Source organism: Ranitomeya imitator, chromosome 4, assembly GCF_032444005.1.
Source record: "Ranitomeya imitator isolate aRanImi1 chromosome 4, aRanImi1.pri, whole genome shotgun sequence".
Lineage (NCBI taxonomy): Eukaryota > Metazoa > Chordata > Amphibia > Anura > Dendrobatidae > Ranitomeya > Ranitomeya imitator.
This window is the reverse complement of record NC_091285.1, coordinates 489,228,103-489,246,463: the sequence shown is the minus strand read 5'-3', so window position 1 is coordinate 489,246,463 and position 18,361 is coordinate 489,228,103. Positions and strand designations below refer to the sequence as shown.

At 42.3% G+C, this 18,361-nt stretch overlaps 1 protein-coding gene across 2 annotated transcripts in view; it reads right to left on the bottom strand.

Annotated features, from left to right (window-relative positions):
- Positions 1-18,361, bottom strand: part of WDR72 (WD repeat domain 72) — a 565,895-nt gene that overhangs the window by 173,403 nt on the left and 374,131 nt on the right. For both annotated transcript variants that reach the window (XM_069765969.1, XM_069765968.1), the window contains 2 exons: positions 11,300-12,108; positions 4,350-4,438 (listed from right to left, as the gene is read on the bottom strand). In XM_069765969.1, the coding sequence (XP_069622070.1) occupies positions 4,350-4,438; positions 11,300-12,108 (898 nt within the window). The remainder of the gene's footprint in view (positions 1-4,349; positions 4,439-11,299; positions 12,109-18,361) is intronic.

Below are 18,361 nucleotides of genomic sequence, written 5' to 3'. Positions count from 1 at the left end.
GTGGGTGGCCCTGTGATGGAAGCCTGGGTATGTTTTGCTCAAGCAGATCTACTGCTGAGGGATTTGTTTACATTGGGAAGGCTTCCAGGTGATTGGAGAGATGGGTGGGTTCAGTCACCTACAAACCCACCCTAAGAGGCGTGTTTGAATACCTAAGATGGTTTTGTGTTGAAGGACCTGTTGTGATGTCACACTCACCTGACTGGCCATGTGACAGGTATCTGGGTGTGGTTACACTTATGTAAAGAGGTGTGTGTAGCCCATGTAGAGAGTGTGTTTGGGAGTCTGCAAGAGTGGACAGACTTCCATGTGTCCTTTCTGGACACTGCAGAGTGGCCTGTGTGTTGGACGGTTCCAAGTGGGGACAGAGGTCCTGAACAGCACACAGAGACCATATTTAGGCTGGAGAGCCTACGTGCTGGACATAGCACAGCCTGTGTGCCTACAGGTCTGAGAGAGCGCGGAGCTCTAATATGGACATTGAGGATTCAACTGTCTGAAGTAAGACTGTTTACCTGTTGTTCCTGTTGCTATGTGGTTTATGGAGCAATAAACCTGTGAACTTTTAATGAAACGTGCCTCCAGAATGTCATCCGCCGCACCTGAGCGACTACAATCCCTACACTATATTAAGTGCAAGTGCCCAAAAAGTGACTGTTGAAATTATATCAAAGACTGAAGTATAATGCCTTTGTAGGCAAAGGAAAGGTTATTGAGCCAAGTTCATGCTGGAGATGTTATTGCCACTGCCCCTCACTCCAAGGTACATTTCACATGAGCTTCCTCAGGGAGTGATATAGTTTGGTGTCAAACAGGATTGATAAAGGCACTGAAATAATTTCCAAATCAATTAAATGTAACTCACCCAGGTGTTAATTACAAGGCATATGCAACGGCTTGCCGGCATTGCCCCACATCCATCACTCAGATCGCGGCGACGTCACAAGAAGGTGCTGTGGCGCCATTTGTGACATCGCAGGCGAAATGTATTGGAGACAGTGCATGCTCGCCGAAAAAAAAGAACATGCACACAACAACGGTGAGGACATTTTAAATGAGGGTGAGAAAAATGGCAGAATGGAAAAACATGGCTGTCATATCAACAACACGCAGGAAAGCAATAACAGATATGGGCAAAGAGGGCGGACAAAAATGAATCAAACTATGAACAATTGTATATAATTGGAAATAATTATATAACAGTTATGTAAATATATGAATATACAGTGGGGGGAAATAAGTATTTGATCCCTTGCTGATTTTGTAAGATTGCCCACTGACAGAGACATGAAAAGTCTATAATTTCAGGGGTAGGTTAATTTTAACATTGAAAGATAGACTATCAAAAATAAAATTCAGAAAATCACTTTGTATAAATTATATATATTTATTTGCATTTTGCAGTGACAAATAAGTATTTGATCCCTCTGGCAAACAAGAGTTAATACTTGGTGGCAACACCCTTGTTAGCAAGCACAGCACTCAGATGTTCTTTGCAATTGATTATGAGGTTTACATACATGGCAGGAGGAATTTTGGCCCACTCCTCTTTGAAGATCATCTCTAAATCATTAAGATTTTGATTCTAGTATAGATGGTTAGCACTCGACCACGTAGAGAAAAGGTGCCAGTGAAAAGGAACAAAAAGTTCCGTAAAGTCCAAAATAGATATAGAATCACTGCACTCAATGGAAAAGTATGCTTTCAAGTGAATCAATTTTATTTACGGTGGTAGGTGAAGCGACAGTTTTGACGTTTTGGCCGGACTCCGGCCTTTATCACATAGTCGCCTTTAAGGTCACCGAAAGATTGTGGGCACCGTTTTTTTGGAATATCTCAAATTGGTGATGTAAATCCAGTTTAATGGATGGTCCTGGGGGTAGTTTTTCGGTAAGTCAAGGAAGCACTGTCCTGACTGAGACAACTGTGAAGAATTGGTGGCGCAGTAGTCCTGCGGGAGCAACGGCGTGCTCGTGCAGTATATGTGTACTGCACGGGAGGAGGAACAGGAGTAGCCAGCTAGGGGAGCGCTGTCCTGTCCATGGCAAATGAGTAGGATTGGTGGCGCAGTAGTCCTGCGGGAACCACGGCGTGCCGGTGCAGCATGTGTCATTAAGATTTTGAGGCTGTCGCTTGGCAACTCAGAGCTTCAACTCCCTACATAGGTTTTCTATGGAATTAAGGTCTGGAGACTCTCCTTTGTTACCTTGGCTGTATGTTTTGGGTCATTGTCTTGCTGGAAGACCCAGCCACAACCCATTTTTAATGTCCTGGTGGATGGAAGGAGGTTGTCACTCAGAATTTTACAATACATCCATACATTCTTCAATTGATGCAGTGAAGTAGTCCTGTGCCCTTAGCAGAGAAACACCCCCAAAACATAATGTTTCCACCTCCATGCTTGACAGTGGGGACGGTGTTCTTTGGGTGATAACTATGGAGAGTATTGAAAGCTAGCACTCAATCAATATGGTTCATGGTGCCATTGAACGGGATACTCGATCCCACAAGTCATAAAGTAAAAATAATCACTGCACTCGTATATTTTCAAATTGCATTTATCAAAACTTTATTTGACTTGAATCAGTGAAAAGAGGTACTTGGCGAATTGACATTTCGGCCAACCCGTGGCCTTGATCACAAAATCGCCCGTTAGAACTCTGTTGTTTATAATGAAAGGACCCTGTATGACCGGTGAGTCAGATAAAGGATGTAGTTGCATAACCAAACTGGAATCGTAAAGAACGCTTGCCAATGCACTGTAGCCGTAGTCCCGGCTGGAAAGAAACTTGTGGCTGTCCTGCGTATAAGATCAGAGATACAGCTCAGGCTGTGTCCTTCCTGCGTTCTCTGGAATGAGGGAACATGAAAATATAGTGCTCTATCACCTATGTATTCAGGGGCATAGACGTATTCAGGGATATAGTTGCGGTAGTGAACTCCCTGTGTGATGTGGTATGTTGCAGGTGGAGCTGGGGATAGCGTCCATCTCTGTCTCCTGTGTAAGCAGGGGGCAAGCGTTGGTGGCGAAGTGGAGGTAGCCGACACAATCCTGTGCCACGGGTTGGCCGAAACGTCAATTCGCCAAGTACCTCTTTTCACTGATTCAAGTCAAATAAACTTTTGATAAATACAATTTGAAAATATACGAGTGCAGTGATTATTTTTACTTTATTCTTTGGGTGATAGGCAGCATTTCTCTTCCTCCAAACACGGCGAGTTGAGTTAACAGCAAAGACCTCAATTTTTGTCTCATCTGACCACAGCACCTTCTTCCAATCACTAACAGAATCATCCTGGCGTTCATTGGCAAACCTCAGCCTGCACATGTGCCTTCTTGAGCAGGGGGACCTTGTGAGCACTGCAGGATTTTAAACCTTTACAGCATATTGTGTTACCAATGGTTTTCTTGGTGACTGTGGTTCCAGCTGCCTTGAGATCATTAACAAGCTCCCCCATGTAGTTTTAGGCTGATCTCTCACCTTCCTCATTATCAAGGATACCCCTCGAGGTGAGATTTTGCTCTGTGCCCCAGATTGATGTTGATTGACAGTCATTTTGTATTTCTTCCATTTTCTTATTATTGCACCAACAGTTGTGTCCTTCTCCCCCATAGTCTTACTTATGGTTTTGTAGCCCATTCCAGCTTTGTGCAGGTCTATGATCTTGTCCCTGACATCCTTATAAAGCTCTTTGGTCTTGTCCATGTTGTAGAGGTTAGAGTCTGACTGATTAATTGAGACTGTGGACAGGAGTCTTTTATGAAGTTGACTATGTCAGACAGCGGTCTTTAATGCAGGTTACGAAAGGATTAGGAGCATCTAACTGGTTTGTAGGAGCCAGAACGTTTAATGTTTGGTAGGGGATCAAATACTTATTTCTCACTGCAAAATGCAAATAAATTTATATAATTTATACAATGTGGTTTCCTGGATTTTATTTTTGACATTCTATCTCTCAATGTTAAAAGTAACCTACCCTTAAAATTATAGACTGTTCATGTCTTTGTCAGTGGGCAAACTCATAAAATCAGCAAGGGATGAAATACTTATTTTCCCCACTGTATAGAGCAAGTGCTGGTGTATGCATATGTAAAATAAGTATGGTGTAATAAGTGTATGTGTATGTAAAATAAATATATAAGATTAGTGAAAAAATGTTATATATAGTATAAAGAAGAAAAATATATTTATATACAGTATATGTTTTCATTTTATTATATATTACATTTCTTTTTGGTTCTCTGTAGTTTTGTCTGTTTAGGTAGTGCTGGCAATTGCGCTTCTTATATATATTTATTCTGGGATATACTCCTTCTTTTGTAGGTTCAAGATGAATGGGATACCTACCCTGCAAAATGTCTGCAAAGGCAGGAAACGATGAGTTAAAATGTTCTGTGCTCTTCCATTTTCCACGAGTAAACTCAATTTTCTCCTGACTGCAAAAAAAAAATCATAATTTAGGTTTATAGAAACAGAATATAAAATATTATATTAGCATAAAGTACCAGTCCAATGCATTGGAACAGTAAAACATCTTTAATCCAGCATCACTGTAACCTGGTACATCTCAGACTTTCAGATATTCTAGGTTATAAATAATGCAGCTGTTTACCTAGTTACAACAGCCAACAGCTCTTTCTGCTTATTGTCATTACCACACTGCTCCCGTATTCAAAGTGATGCTTTCACATTTAAAGGGAATCTGTCAGCAGGTTTTGCTATGTAATCGGAGAGCAGCATAATATGGAGCAATAGAGCATGATTCCAGGAATGTGAATTTTAGGCTGTGCACTGTAGTTTCATTACATTGTATTTTATCAGCAGCAAATTATCACTGTCAGACTAAATATCACCTGCAGGCCAGTCAGGCTACTTTGTGCAACCTTCACCACTCATTGGCAGATTGCTGACTATGTACAGTGTACACAGGAAGCTGCCAATCAGGGGTGAGGATGGAGTTACACAGGAATTAACAATCTGACTACTGCTACATGTACACCTTAGAATACAGGGATTCTATCAAAACTACAGGATGTAGCCCAATAAGTGACACATTCCTGGAATCAGGCTCTTGTTCCCTATGTTATACGGCTTTCAGAGTCCATAGCAAAAATCTGCTGACAGATTCCCTTTAAATATGACCCTCGCCTCATTTCCTTAACTGAGCAATATGTTTTGTGATCTGTAAAAGTTGCTCTGCTCCATTGCTTGTATTTTACTTGTGATTAGTGTTGAGCAATACCTTCCGATATCAAGAAGTATCGGTATCGGATTGGATAGGCCGATATCCAAAAAAATATCGAATATCGCCGATACCGATACCCGATACCAATGCAAGTCAATGGGACACAAATATCGGATAGTAAATAAGCCCTTTCTGTCCTTCTACATCTTGTTCCGAAGGGGGGAAGAGTGTGGCGGTGCGGGGACGGACACTGTGCGTGTCTGTGTGTGTGGGAGGGGTCTGTGCAGGCCTGCCGGGGATCTGTACGGGCATCTCGGGGCTCTGTGCGGCCTGCCGGGGCTCTGTGCGGGCTTGCCGGGGTTCTGTGCGGGCTTGCCGGGGCTCTGTGCGGCTTGCGGGGGCTCTGTGCGGGCTTGCCGGGGCTCTGTGTGGCTTGCAGGGGCTCAGTGCAGGCTGCCCGGGGTCTGTGCGGGCTTGCCGAGGCTCAGTGCAGCCTGCCAGGGCACTGTGCGGCTTGCTGGGGCTCTATGCGGGCTTGTCGGGGCACTGTGCGGGCTTGCCGGGGCTCTCTGCGGGCTGCCTGGGTCTGAGCAGGCATCGTCCAATGGGACTGCAAGTGATTGACACATTAGCCAATGATGGGAGAGTAGTAGTCCCATCATCCGGCTAATGTGTTGAATGTAAAAAAAAAAAAATACTACATACATGCTACATACATGCTACATACAATACATTCATACATTACATACAATACATACATACAGACATACAGTACATTAAACATAGAGTTCATACTCACCATTACTTGTCACTTTGATCCCCGAGCCAGTGTCATCTGTAAAAAAGATTAAAATAACAAACAACCAATATACTCCCTGTCCACAGAAATCCACGAGTGTCCCACGACGATCTCCCGTAGAGAACAGCAGCATCAGCTGTTGCGACCGCTCTCTAGGGGCTCCAGGAACACAATGACGGGAGGAAGGTATCCTTCCGCATTGTATTCCTCCGCCGCTGTAAAAAAAATAGTCCCTAGTCTCCCTTTTGGCATTGCTGTATGAGAAATTTTCCCACACAGCAATTGCCATAAAGTGAGACTTTGTCCTAAGGTAACCTCTCAGTGATGCACTGCAGGAGCCATTGTCTCCTGTCAGTGTGTCACTGATGGTGCTATAGAGCAGTGACATAACCCAATGTCATTGTTCTATAGGGAAGATCGTCGAGGTACACTCGTTATTAATTGGACTACGGCGGACAGGTAGTATATGGTTTATTATTTTACGTTTTTTGCAGGCGCTGAAGTATTGTAAGTATGGTTAAATGAAGAATATTAAAATACTTTTTTCCTAATGTGTGTGTGTTTTACTAACCCTTTATTACTATTGGATTAATAATGGGTATGCGTCTTTTTGACGCCTCTCCGTTATTAACCCAGCTTAATGTCAACTTACAATAGCAAGGTGACATTAACCCCTTATTACCCCATATCCCACCGCTACACGGGAGTGGAAAGAGAGGGGCTAAGTGCAGGAATTGGCGCATCTTACAGATGCGGTATCTCTGGGGCGGCTGCGGACTGGTATTTGTAGCCGAGGGGGGGCAATATCCATGGCCCCTCTCTAGGCTATGAATATCAGCCCGCAGCTGTCTGCGTATCCTTTCTGGCTATAAAATATAGGGGGACCCTACATCATTTTTTGGGGGGTCCCCCTATTTTAATAGCCAGTAAAGGCTATGCAGACAGCTGCGGGCTGATATTCATAGCAGGCTACAAATATTGGCCCCCGGCCGTCGGCTTTCCCCCTCTGTTGCAGAAAATTGTGCAGGAGCCCACGCCGTTTTTTACTGCTGCCCATTCTGAAGTCCGGGGAGAAGGGGACAGAGTTTCGGCAGCACATGCGCGGTAGAAAATGGCGGACGCGACTGACAAAAAAATGCTCACTTGAACGTTTTTTCGTGCCGACGGTCTGCCAAAACAAGACGAATCCGTTGCACGACGGATGTGACGTGTGGCTAACACAAGTCTATGGGTAAAAAACACATCCTGCGAGCATATTTGCAGGATCTGTTTTTTCCCCAAAACAACGGCTTGCGACGGATTGCTAAAAACCATTTTTTATGCAGTTTTAGATGCAGTTTTTGGTGCGGTTTTTGATACTGCTTTTGATGCAGTTTTTGGTGCAGTTTTGATGCAATTTTTGATGCAGGTCTTTGGTGCGGTTTTTGATGCAGGTTTTGATGCAGTTTTTGGTGCTGTTTTTGATGCAGTTTTTGATGCAGTTTTTGGTGCTGTTTTTGATGCAGTTTTTGATGCAGTTTTTGGAAATAAATAAATAAACGGAAAACGTGCATGATTTGAATGGAAACATGCATGAATTCGGAGGCAGGAATCATCATTTCACATCTCAGTTTCATCCATTTTTTGCCTGATCCGTCGCTGTGCGTTTTTTCGCCGGACAGAAAAACCGTTCCTCTGTATGTGTTTTCCGTCCGGCGGAAACCACTTTTTTCAGGCGCAATCCGGCGGTAATACAACTCTATGAGAGAAAAACGGATCCAGGAGAAAAGATTGGATCCTGCAAATGTGCTTGTGGGATGCGTTTTTTACCCATAGACTTGTATTATCATGCAACGGATCCATTGTGTTTTGGCAGACCGTCGGCAAGAAAAAATGTTTAAGTGAGTGTTTTTTTGTCTGTCGCGTCCACCATTTTCTACCGCGCATGTGCCACTGAAACTCCGCCCCCTCCTCCCCGGACTTCAGAATGGGCAGCGGATGCGTTGAAAAACTGCATCCGCTGCCCACGTTGGGGCACAAATTTCACAACGTGCGTCGGTACGTTGGCCCGACGCATAGCGATGGACCCGTACCGACGCAAGTGTGAAAGAAGCCTTAATGAGCGTTGAATTTAAAAAAAAGAAAGGAAAAAAACGGCATGGGCTCCCGCACAATTTTCTGTGCCAGAGGGGAAAAGCTGACGGCTGGGGCCAATATTTGCAGCCTGCTATGAATATCAGCCCACAGCTGTCTGCATAGCCTTTACTGGCAATTAAAATAGGGGGACCCCCCAAAAAAATGACGTGGGGTCCCCCTATATTTTATAGCCAGAAAGGCTATGCAGAAAGCTGCGGGCTGGTATTCATAGCCTAGAGAGGGGCCATGGATATTGGCCCCCCCAGCTACAAATACCAGTCCACAGCCGCCCCAGAAATGGCGCATCTGTAAGATGCCCCAATTCCGGCACTTAGCCCCTCTCTTCCCACTCCCATGTAGCAGTGGGATATGGGGTAATAAGGGGTTAATGTCACCTTGCTATTGTAAGGTGACATTAAGCTGGGTTAATAACGGAGAGGCGTCAAAAAGACGCCTATCCATTATTAATCCAATAGTAATAAAGGGTTAGTAAAACACACACATTAGGAAAAAAGTATTTTAATATTCTTCATTTAACCATACTTACCATACTTCAGCACCAGCAAAAAACGTAAAATAATATACCGTATACTACCTGTCCGCCATAGTCCAATTAATAACGAGTGTCCCACGACGATCTCCCTTATAGAACAGTGACATCGGGTGATGTCACTGCTCTATAGGACCATCAGTGACACACTGACAGGAGACAATGGCTCCTGCAGTGCATCACTGAGAGGTTACCTTAGGACAAAGTCTCACTTTATGGCAATTGCTGCGTGGGAAAATTTATCATACAGCAATGCCAAAAGTGAGACTAGGGACTATTTTTTTTACAGTGAGTGAAGGATACCTTCCTCCCGTCATTGTGTTCCTGGAGCCCCTAGAGAGCGGTCGCAACAGCTGACGCTGCCGTTCTCTACATGAGATCGTCTTGGGACACTCGTGGATTTCTGTGGACAGGGAGTATATTGATTTTTTGTTATTTTAATCTTTTTTACAGATGACAATGGCTTCGGGGATCAAAGTGACAAGTAATGGTGAGTATGAACTCTATGTTTAATGTATTGTATGTCTGTATGTATGCATTGTATGTAATGTATGAATGTCCTGTATGTAGTATGTATGTAGTGTGTATGTAGTATGTATGTTGTATGTATGTAGTATGTGTGTAGGATGTATGTAGTATTTTTTTTTTGCATTTAACACATTAGCCGGATGATGGGACTACTACTCTCCCATCATTGGCTAACGTGTCAATCACTGTCACTGTTCAGGCATCGTCTGATGGGACTTGTAGTCCTATTGGACGATGCCTGCACAGACCCCCGGCAGCCCGCAGAGAGCCCCCGCAAGCCGCACAGAGCCCTGGCAGGCACGCAGAGACCTCCCACGGTCACGCACAGACCCTGCCCGCACACAGACACACGCAGTCTCCGCCCACGCACCACCCACACTCCATTATAGTACATCATTGCACTATGGGAACTTCCGACTCCAGTATCCGATATCGCAAAAATATCGGAACTCAGTATTGGAATTCCGATACAGCGAATATCGGCCGATAGCCGACATTTGCAGTATCGGAATACTCAACACTACTTGTGATGCCTCCTGGATGTGCTATCCTATGACTCTGTATTTCATACAACTACAAATCTTTTTAGCTCCTAGTGTCTACTGGTATGTTAGCTTTCTCTACTGCAAACTACTAAGGAAAAACAACTCACTTATTCCTTACAGTAAAGGCCATACCTCTGTTAATGGCAATTCTCTACTTCTGCATGAAGCAGCTCATGTCTTTTCAGTCTCCTTCTTTCCTGGTTTCTAGGGACACTACACCTTCATCTACAGTTTTGGTCAGTAGTAGAACTGCAGCCTCAGCAGAACTTCCACTGAGCTTTATAGTTCACCTGTAACATTTTCAGCTATTTGATTTGTTCTGAAGTGTACACTACTATGACTACAACCCCTGGCAAAAATTATGGAATCACCGGCCTTGGAGGATGTTCATTCAGTTGTTTCGTTCTGTAGAAAAAAAGCAGATCACAGACATGACTACCACATTTTTTGTTCTTGATTTCTTTTAGTGTTTCTTAAAGCCAGAAAGTTGCCATGTGAAATTACTTTAGTTTTGTGCTGTCTGTGATCTGTTCTTTTTCTACAAAATTAAAAAACTGAATGAACATCCTCCAAGGCCGGTGATTTCATAATTTTTTGCCAGGGGTTGTATATTTATATGTAGATATAACAGTGTATTTGAACTATCTCAATAAAGTAAGAGCCTTGATAATAAGAACTCATCTGGGAGCAGTGGGGGTGTGAACAGTTGTCTGCTGTATAGAAACCATTGGCCTGGAGAGAGGTGGCTGGGTTCTTAAGAGTTAACTCCTCAGCTTGGAATATTACTACTGTGCACACTTGGCCAAGCAATGGTTGCTGAGCTCCATGGAAACAAGCTGTACATTATTATGTAAGATAAATTCTCTCATATCAAGAGAAGCATAGCAGATAGAAAATGCAAGTCAATTGTAAACTTACTTATTTTCACGTTGTTAACTAAATAAAGTAATTTAATAAACTAAAAATACCCCTTTAAAGGGTTTAATTGTCAAGAATAGATTAACATAGTAACATAGTTAGTAAGGCTGAAAAATATACATTTGTCCATCCAGTTCAGCCTATATTCCATCATAATAAATCCCCAGATCTACGTCCTTCTACAGAACCTAATAATTGTATGATACAATATTGTTCTGCTCCCCATATATTTTTCTCTTTGGTACAGCTCTAAGCCAAATTTGCTTCAAAAGTACAACTATCTCTTTTCTGGCCGTTATATAAAGAATATCTGATAATAACAAATGAATAAAAACCCATTTATCAGTGTAAAGGACCATCAGGAAGAAAGTCTTTAGTAAAATGTTAACAAAATATGATATACGCTAATAACTTTATTGTAATTATTACAGGAATATCATGACTGGTTACGGTATATCTTCTAAGAGTTCTGAATAACATTTGTATTATCCTAAAAAATATATAAAATTGACAGGAACTTGAAGGCCAGAAGTGTTAGTTCTCCAGAAATTGTTCTTCTATAGTTCATAACATGGAGCATTTTAAAATATAGTGCCAATGTTTGCTAATGGGATCTCAAAATAAAAGAAAGATAATATTTTTTTAAATATATTTTACCTGCCAGACTCACTGCTACATTTTGAAATCAATTCCATCTTCAGCGATTTACTGACATAAAATAACTTTTTTAGGAAATATAGAAGAGTTTGAAGGCTTATTGCATTTGTGATGGAACTCTCCACTCGCTCCTTTTTGCTATGATGTTTCTGTGCTGCAAGAGAATATTTTGCAGAGAGTTCAATCACTTTCTTTGACAATAGATTATGTGAATGTTCTCCAGTCATGTCATGGTTTATTTGATTCCACCCAGGTAACATCAAACACAAGTGATCTATGCCTGATATCACTCCAAACGTGACAGATCCTTGAAGCTTTAGGATGTCTAAATGCCGAATGCAAAAATTGTCCAGTTCTTTGTCTATACCCCAAGGTAAGAGACAGGAGAGTATAAGTTTTGCTGCATCAGTTACCATGTTAACATCTATTTTGCCTGAAGACTGGCTCTTGTTTTTCTTGGTGCTTTTGAACTTCTTGTGTCTTTTGATGCCACTACTACTTTCTTCAACTAGTCTGCTGATAGTTTCTTTAGTGGTAGATTCAGAGACTGGTCCATCCATCTGATACAATGATCCTGCAGTTTTATTTCGTTTTAGTGTCAATGGTCTCTTTTCAGAGGAACTCTTGGCTGTTTTCAGTGCATCATAGCTATGGAAAGAGTTTGCTGACTTTAGTCCATTGGCTTGAGAAGACTGTAAAAGTTCTAAAACTTTTTCCAGGTCAAATAGAAGTAAATGTAGACTGACGCTATAAGTAGATCGTACTGGCAATACAGTGAAGGGGTTTGAAGAGTAGTTGGAATCCATAGCCTAGGATTAAAATAATTTTAATTAGTTAATATTACATTTATGTAACTCTGCACATTACAAATTTAATTAAAGCAATTTTACAGGACTTTGATATTGAAGGAGTCTCCTCATTACCAACACTTCCACTTCTCTGTTTTCCAGACACTGCTCCATACTATTTGCAGTTGTTATAAATAGTGATGAGAGTGTACTCGTTGCTCGGGTTTTCCCGAGCATGCTCGGGTGGTCTCCAAGTATTTGTGAGTGCTCGGAGATTTAGTTTTTGTTGATGCAGCTGCGTAATTTGCAACTGCCTGACAGCTTAAATACATGTGGGGTTTCCCTAGCAACCAAGCAACCCCCACATGTACTCAGGCTGGCTAGCAGCCATAAATCATGCAGCTGCGTTGACAAAAACTAAATCTCTGAGCATTCACAAATACTCGGGGGATTTGGATCTTTCGCCCCCAGCAGTTCGCCCCTCACAGTTTGCTCCCAGGTACATTTACTTCACCTGTGGGAAGTTATACCATCCGGCTTCCATCCCTTCACCCCAGAGGACCCCTTTAAGCAGCGTCGGTCCCTACTGACCGAATACCACCCGTGGCGTCACAAACAAATTTTATTCTTAAACTCCCTTTAAAGACCTTTCCCTTTACTTGAGCACCCAGGGCCATGGACCGGGTCGCAGCCACTGTGACATCCCCTTCAAGTACAGGACCCGGTACGAGTACCCCACTGCCCTGGCGGGCGACTCATCTTGGCGGCACGAACAGGATGTACCCGGGGGTGAACTGCTGGGGGCAAACTGCTGGGGGTGAAACATCCTATAACCAATTCTTAGAGACCACCTGAGCAACGAGTATACTCACTCATGACTAGTGATAAATTATACTGCAGTTTTTTGCAACTAAATTCCATTCAAGTAAATGACATGGAACAGTAATATCTGAACAAACCCCTATAAAATGTAAAGAGCTATACCTGATAAACAAAAACGGAAAGTTACACCTGCTTATATGTCACATTCTTTTCCACAATCCATAATTAACGTTCTCACCTTAGGATAGACTGTCCATATTAAAGTTTTGGAAACATATGTCTTGTTTTTTCAAATGAGAATTATTGAAACATTTGTGACATATAATAGTAGCAGAGTTTGTGAATATACAGCTGTATGCATCTTTTTAATGATTTTCTATGACTAAAATGAAGACTATTATAATATTGGTATTCAGTAAAGGTAAGATTTATGCTGTGTGCACACGTTGCGGATTTTTCACATTTTATTCACGTTTTTTCACTATAAAAACACATAAAAATGCATACATTATGCATCCCATCATTTAAAATGCATTCCGCAATTTTTGTGCACATGATGCATTTTTTCCACAAAAAAAACACATCGCGGTAAAAAACGCAGCATGTTCATAAATTTTGCAGATTTGTTGTGGATTTCCCACTATATCATGGCATTGGGAAATCTCTGGAAAAATCAGCAAAAAAAAAGCACAAAAAACACTCAAAAAAATGCGAAAAAAACGCATGCGGATTTCTTGCAGAAAATGTCCGGCTTTGATCAGGAAATTTCTGCAAGAAATCCTGAACGTGTGCACATAGCCTCACAGTTAATTCTGCCAAATCAAAGTAGTAAACAAGATCGCATACTGAATTACCCCCTAAAACTCCACTTATTTGGAGCCTTAATCTCGTACAATTTTTAGCATATTGTTTTTAGCTTTCATTTACAAAGTTCACAATGCATTTTAGATTTTCAATAAAGCAATTTTACTGTATATTTTAATCTCATTACTATAATTACTATAAATCTCAGAAAATATGAAAAATTAAGAGTCATCCATAGGGATGAGCGAATGTGCTCGTCGATACTCGGATATCACTCCAGTATCTGGGTGCTCAGATGTGCTAGTTACTGGACGAGCATTTGATGGTGCCTGGATTTGAAGCTCGAATCCCTGTCCCGCATGTTTGATGCCTGTTACACAGCCAATAATCATGCTGGGATCCCCTGCCAGTTACTTTAATGGCTTAGCCATATTGTTAGTGGCATTACTGTAATTGATTGGCCGCATTACCTCATCAGAGGTTAAAAAAGGACAGGCACTGCCTGTCAGCTGGCAGAAAGGGGTTAAACATTTTAACACAGAGAGTCTTACATTATGGTGGTATATAAAACAAAAAAAAAGTTTTTTTTTTTTCTAGATTTAATTAGTCATCCATACAGTTTAATGTGAAACATTACGGTAGTATCTAAAACTCCCAAAAAAAGTATAAGATTGTTTTTCTTGGCTAAATTAGTCATACAAAGTGTTTAACCCCTTAATCCCATATGACGTACTATCCCGTCCAGGTGACCTGGGACTTAATTCCCATGGACGGGATAGTACGTCATATGCGATCGGCCGCGCTCACGGGGGGAGCGCGGCCGATCGCGGCCGGGTGTCAGCTGCCTATCGCAGCTGACATCCGGCACTATGTGCCAGGAGCGGTCACGGACCGCTCCCGGCACATTAACCCCCGGCACACCGCGATCAAAGATGATCGCGGTGTGCCGGCGGTGCAGGGAAGCATCGCGCAGGGAGGGGGCTCCCTGCGGGCTTCCCTGAGACGATCGGTACACGGTGATGTGCTCACCGTGTACCGAGCGTCTTCTCCCTGCAGTCCCCGGATCCAAAATGGCCGCCGGGCTGCATCCGGGTCCTGCAGGGAGCACTTCCGGGTCAGGATCAGGCTGCAGCTGCAGCTCTAATCCTGCCCGGCTGTATGTCAGATCACCGATCTAACAGAGTGCTGTGCACACTGTCAGATCGGTGATCTGTGATGTCCCCCCCTGGGACAAAGTGAAAAAGTAAAAAAAAAAATTTCCACACTTGTAAAAAAAAATAAAAAAAAAATTCCTAAATAAAGCAGAAAAAAAAAAATATTATTCCCATAAATACATTTCTTTACATAAAAAAAAAAAAAAAAAAACAATAAAAGTACACATATTTAGTATCGCCGCGTCCGTAACGACCCGACCTATAAAACTGGCCCACTAGTTAACCCCTTCAGTGAACACCGTAAGGAAAAAAAAAAAAAAAAACGAGCCAAAAAACAACGCTTTATTATCATAACGCTGAACAAAAAGTGGAATAACACGCGATCAAAAAGACGGATATAAATAACCATGGTACCTCTGAAAACGTCATCTTGTCCCGCAAAAAACGAGCCGCCATATAGCATCATAACCAAAAAAATAAAAAAGTTATAGTCCTGAGAATAAAGCGATGCCAAAATAATTATTTTTTCTATAAAATAGCTTTTATCGTATAAAAGCGCCAAAACATAAAAAAAATGATATAAATGAGGTATCGCTGTAATCGTACTGACCCGAAGAATAAAACTGCTTCATCAATTTTACCAAACGCGGAACGGTATAAACGCCTCCCCCAAAAGAAATTCATGAATAGCTGGTTTTTGGTCATTCTGCCTCACAAAAAATCGGAATAAAAAGCGATCAAAAACTGTCACATGTCCGAAAATGTAACCGATAAAAACGTCAACTCGTCCCGCAAAAAACAAGACCTCACATGACTCTGTGGACCAAAATATGGAAAAATTATAGGTCTCAAAATGTGGAGACGCAAAAACTTTTTTGCTATAAAAAGCGTCTTTTAGTGTGTGACGGCTGCCAATCATAAAAATCCGATATAAAAAACTCGCTATAAAAGTAAATCAAACCCCCCTTCATCACCCCCTTAGTTAGGCTAGGTTCACATTGCGTTAATGGGTTAACGCTAACGGACAGCGTTGCACGGCGAAAATGTCACAATTAACGCCGTGCAACGGGTCCGTTAGCACAACCATTGACAGCAATGTGATTTTCGGGTGTAGCGCATCGCTAGAGCGTGCCATTTTCGGCTCGCGCTAGCAAGGTGCCGTTCTTTTGTGGCGCGCCTCAGACGCTGCTTGCAGCGTCCGCGGCGCGCCCGAGGTCCGATCCCCGATCTTCCAGAGCGGGGACGTTAACGCGACCACTAAACACGACACCTAAAAAGACATTGCGTTAGCGCAATCCGCTAGTGCTAAACGGATTTCCCTAATGCAATGTGAACCTAGCCTTAGGGAAAAATAATAAAATTAAAAAAAATGTATTTATTTCCATTTTCCCATTAGGGTTAGGGTTAGGGCTAGGGTTAGGGCTAGGGTTAGGGTTAGGGTTTGTATTACATTTACGGTTGGGATTAGGGTTGGGATTAGAATTAGGGGTGTGTCAGGGTTAGGTGTGTGGTTAGGGTTACAGTTGGGATTAGGGTTAGGGGTGCGTTTGGATTAGGGTTTCAGTTATAATTGGGGGTTTCCACTGTTTAGACACATCAGGGGCTCTCCAAACGCGACATGGCGTCCGATCTCAATTCCAGCCAATTCTGCATTGAAAAAGTAAAACAGTGCTCCTTCACTTCCGAGCTCTCCCGTGCGCCCAAACAGGGGTTTACCCCAACATATGGGGTATCATCGTACTCGAGACAAATTGGACAACAACTTTTTGGGTCCAAGTTCTCTTGTTATCCTTGGGAAAATAAAAATTTGGGGGGCTAAAAATCATTTTTGTGGGAAAAAAAAGGATTTTTTATTTTCACGGCTCTGCGTTGTAAACTGTAGTGAAACACTTGGGGGTTCAAAGTTTTCACAACACATCTAGATAAGTTCCATGGGAGGTCTAGTTTCAATATGGGGTCACTTGTGGGTGGTTTCTACTGTTTGGGTACATCAGGGGCTCTGCAAATGCAACGTGACGCCTGCAGACCAATCCATCTAAGTCTGCATTCCAAATGGCGCTCCTTCCCTTCCGAGCTCTGCCATGCGCCCAAACAGTGGTTCCCCCCCACATACGGGGTATCAGCGTACTCAGGACAAATAGAACAACAACTTTTGGGGTCCAATTTATTCTGTTACCCTTGTAAAAATACAAAGCTGGGGGCTAAAAAATCATTTTTGTGAAAAAAAAAAAGAATTTTTATTTTCACGGCTCTGCGTTATAAACTGTAGTGAAACACTTAGGGGTTCAAAGTTCTCACAACACATCTAGATAAGTTCCTTGGGAGGTCTAGTTTCTAATATGGGGTCACTTGTGGGGGGTTTGTACTGTTTGGGTACATCAGGGGCTCTGCAAATGCAACGTGACTCCTGCAGACCAATCCATCTAAGTCTGCATTCCAAATGGCGCTCCTTCCCTTCCGAGCTCTGCCATGCGCCCAAACAGTGGTTCCCCCCCACATATGGGGTATCAGCGTACTCAGGACAAATTGGACAACAACTTTTGGGGTCCAATTTATTATGTTACCCTTGTGAAAATACAAAACTGGGGGCTAAAAAATAATTTTTGCGAAAAAAAAAAAAAATTATTTTAACGGCTCTGCGTTATAAACTGTAGTGAAACATTTGGGGGTTCAAAGCTCTCAAAACACATCTAGATAAGTTCCTTATGGGGTCTAGTTTCCAAAATGGTGTCACTTGTGGGGGGTTTTAATGTTTAGGCACATCAGGGGCTCTCCAAACCAACATGGCGTCCCAACTTAATTCCAGTCAATTTTGCATTGAAAAGTCAAATGGCGCTCCTTCCCTTCCGAGCTCTGCTATGCACCCAAAAAGTGGTTTACCCCCACATATGGGGTATCGTCGCACTCAGGACAAATTGCACAACAACTTTTGTGGTCTAATTTCTTCTCTTACCCTTGGGAAAATAAAAAATTGGGGGCGAAAAGATCATTTTTGTGAAAAAATAAGATTTTTTATTTTTACGGCTCTGCATTATAAACTTCTGTGAAGCACTTGTTGGGTCAAAGTGCTCACCACACATCTAGATAAGTTCCTTAAGGGGTCTACTTTTCAAAATGGTGTCACTTGTGAGGGGTTCCAATGTTTAGGCACATCAGGGGCTCTCCAAACGCAACATGGCGTCCCATCTCAATTCCAGTCAATTTTGCATTGAAAAGTCAAATGGCGCTCCTTCCCTTCCGAGCTCTGCCATACGCCCAAACAATGGTTTACACCCATATATGGGGTATCAGCGTACTCAGGACAAATTGGCCAACAATTTTTGAGGTCCAATTTCTTCTCTTACTCTTGGGAAAATAAAAAATTGGGGGCGAAAAGATCATTTTTGTGAAAAAATATGATTTTTTATTTTTACGGCTCTGCATTATAAACTTCTGTGAAGCAATTGGTGGGTCAAAGTGGTCACCACACATCTAGATAAGTTCCTTATGGTGTC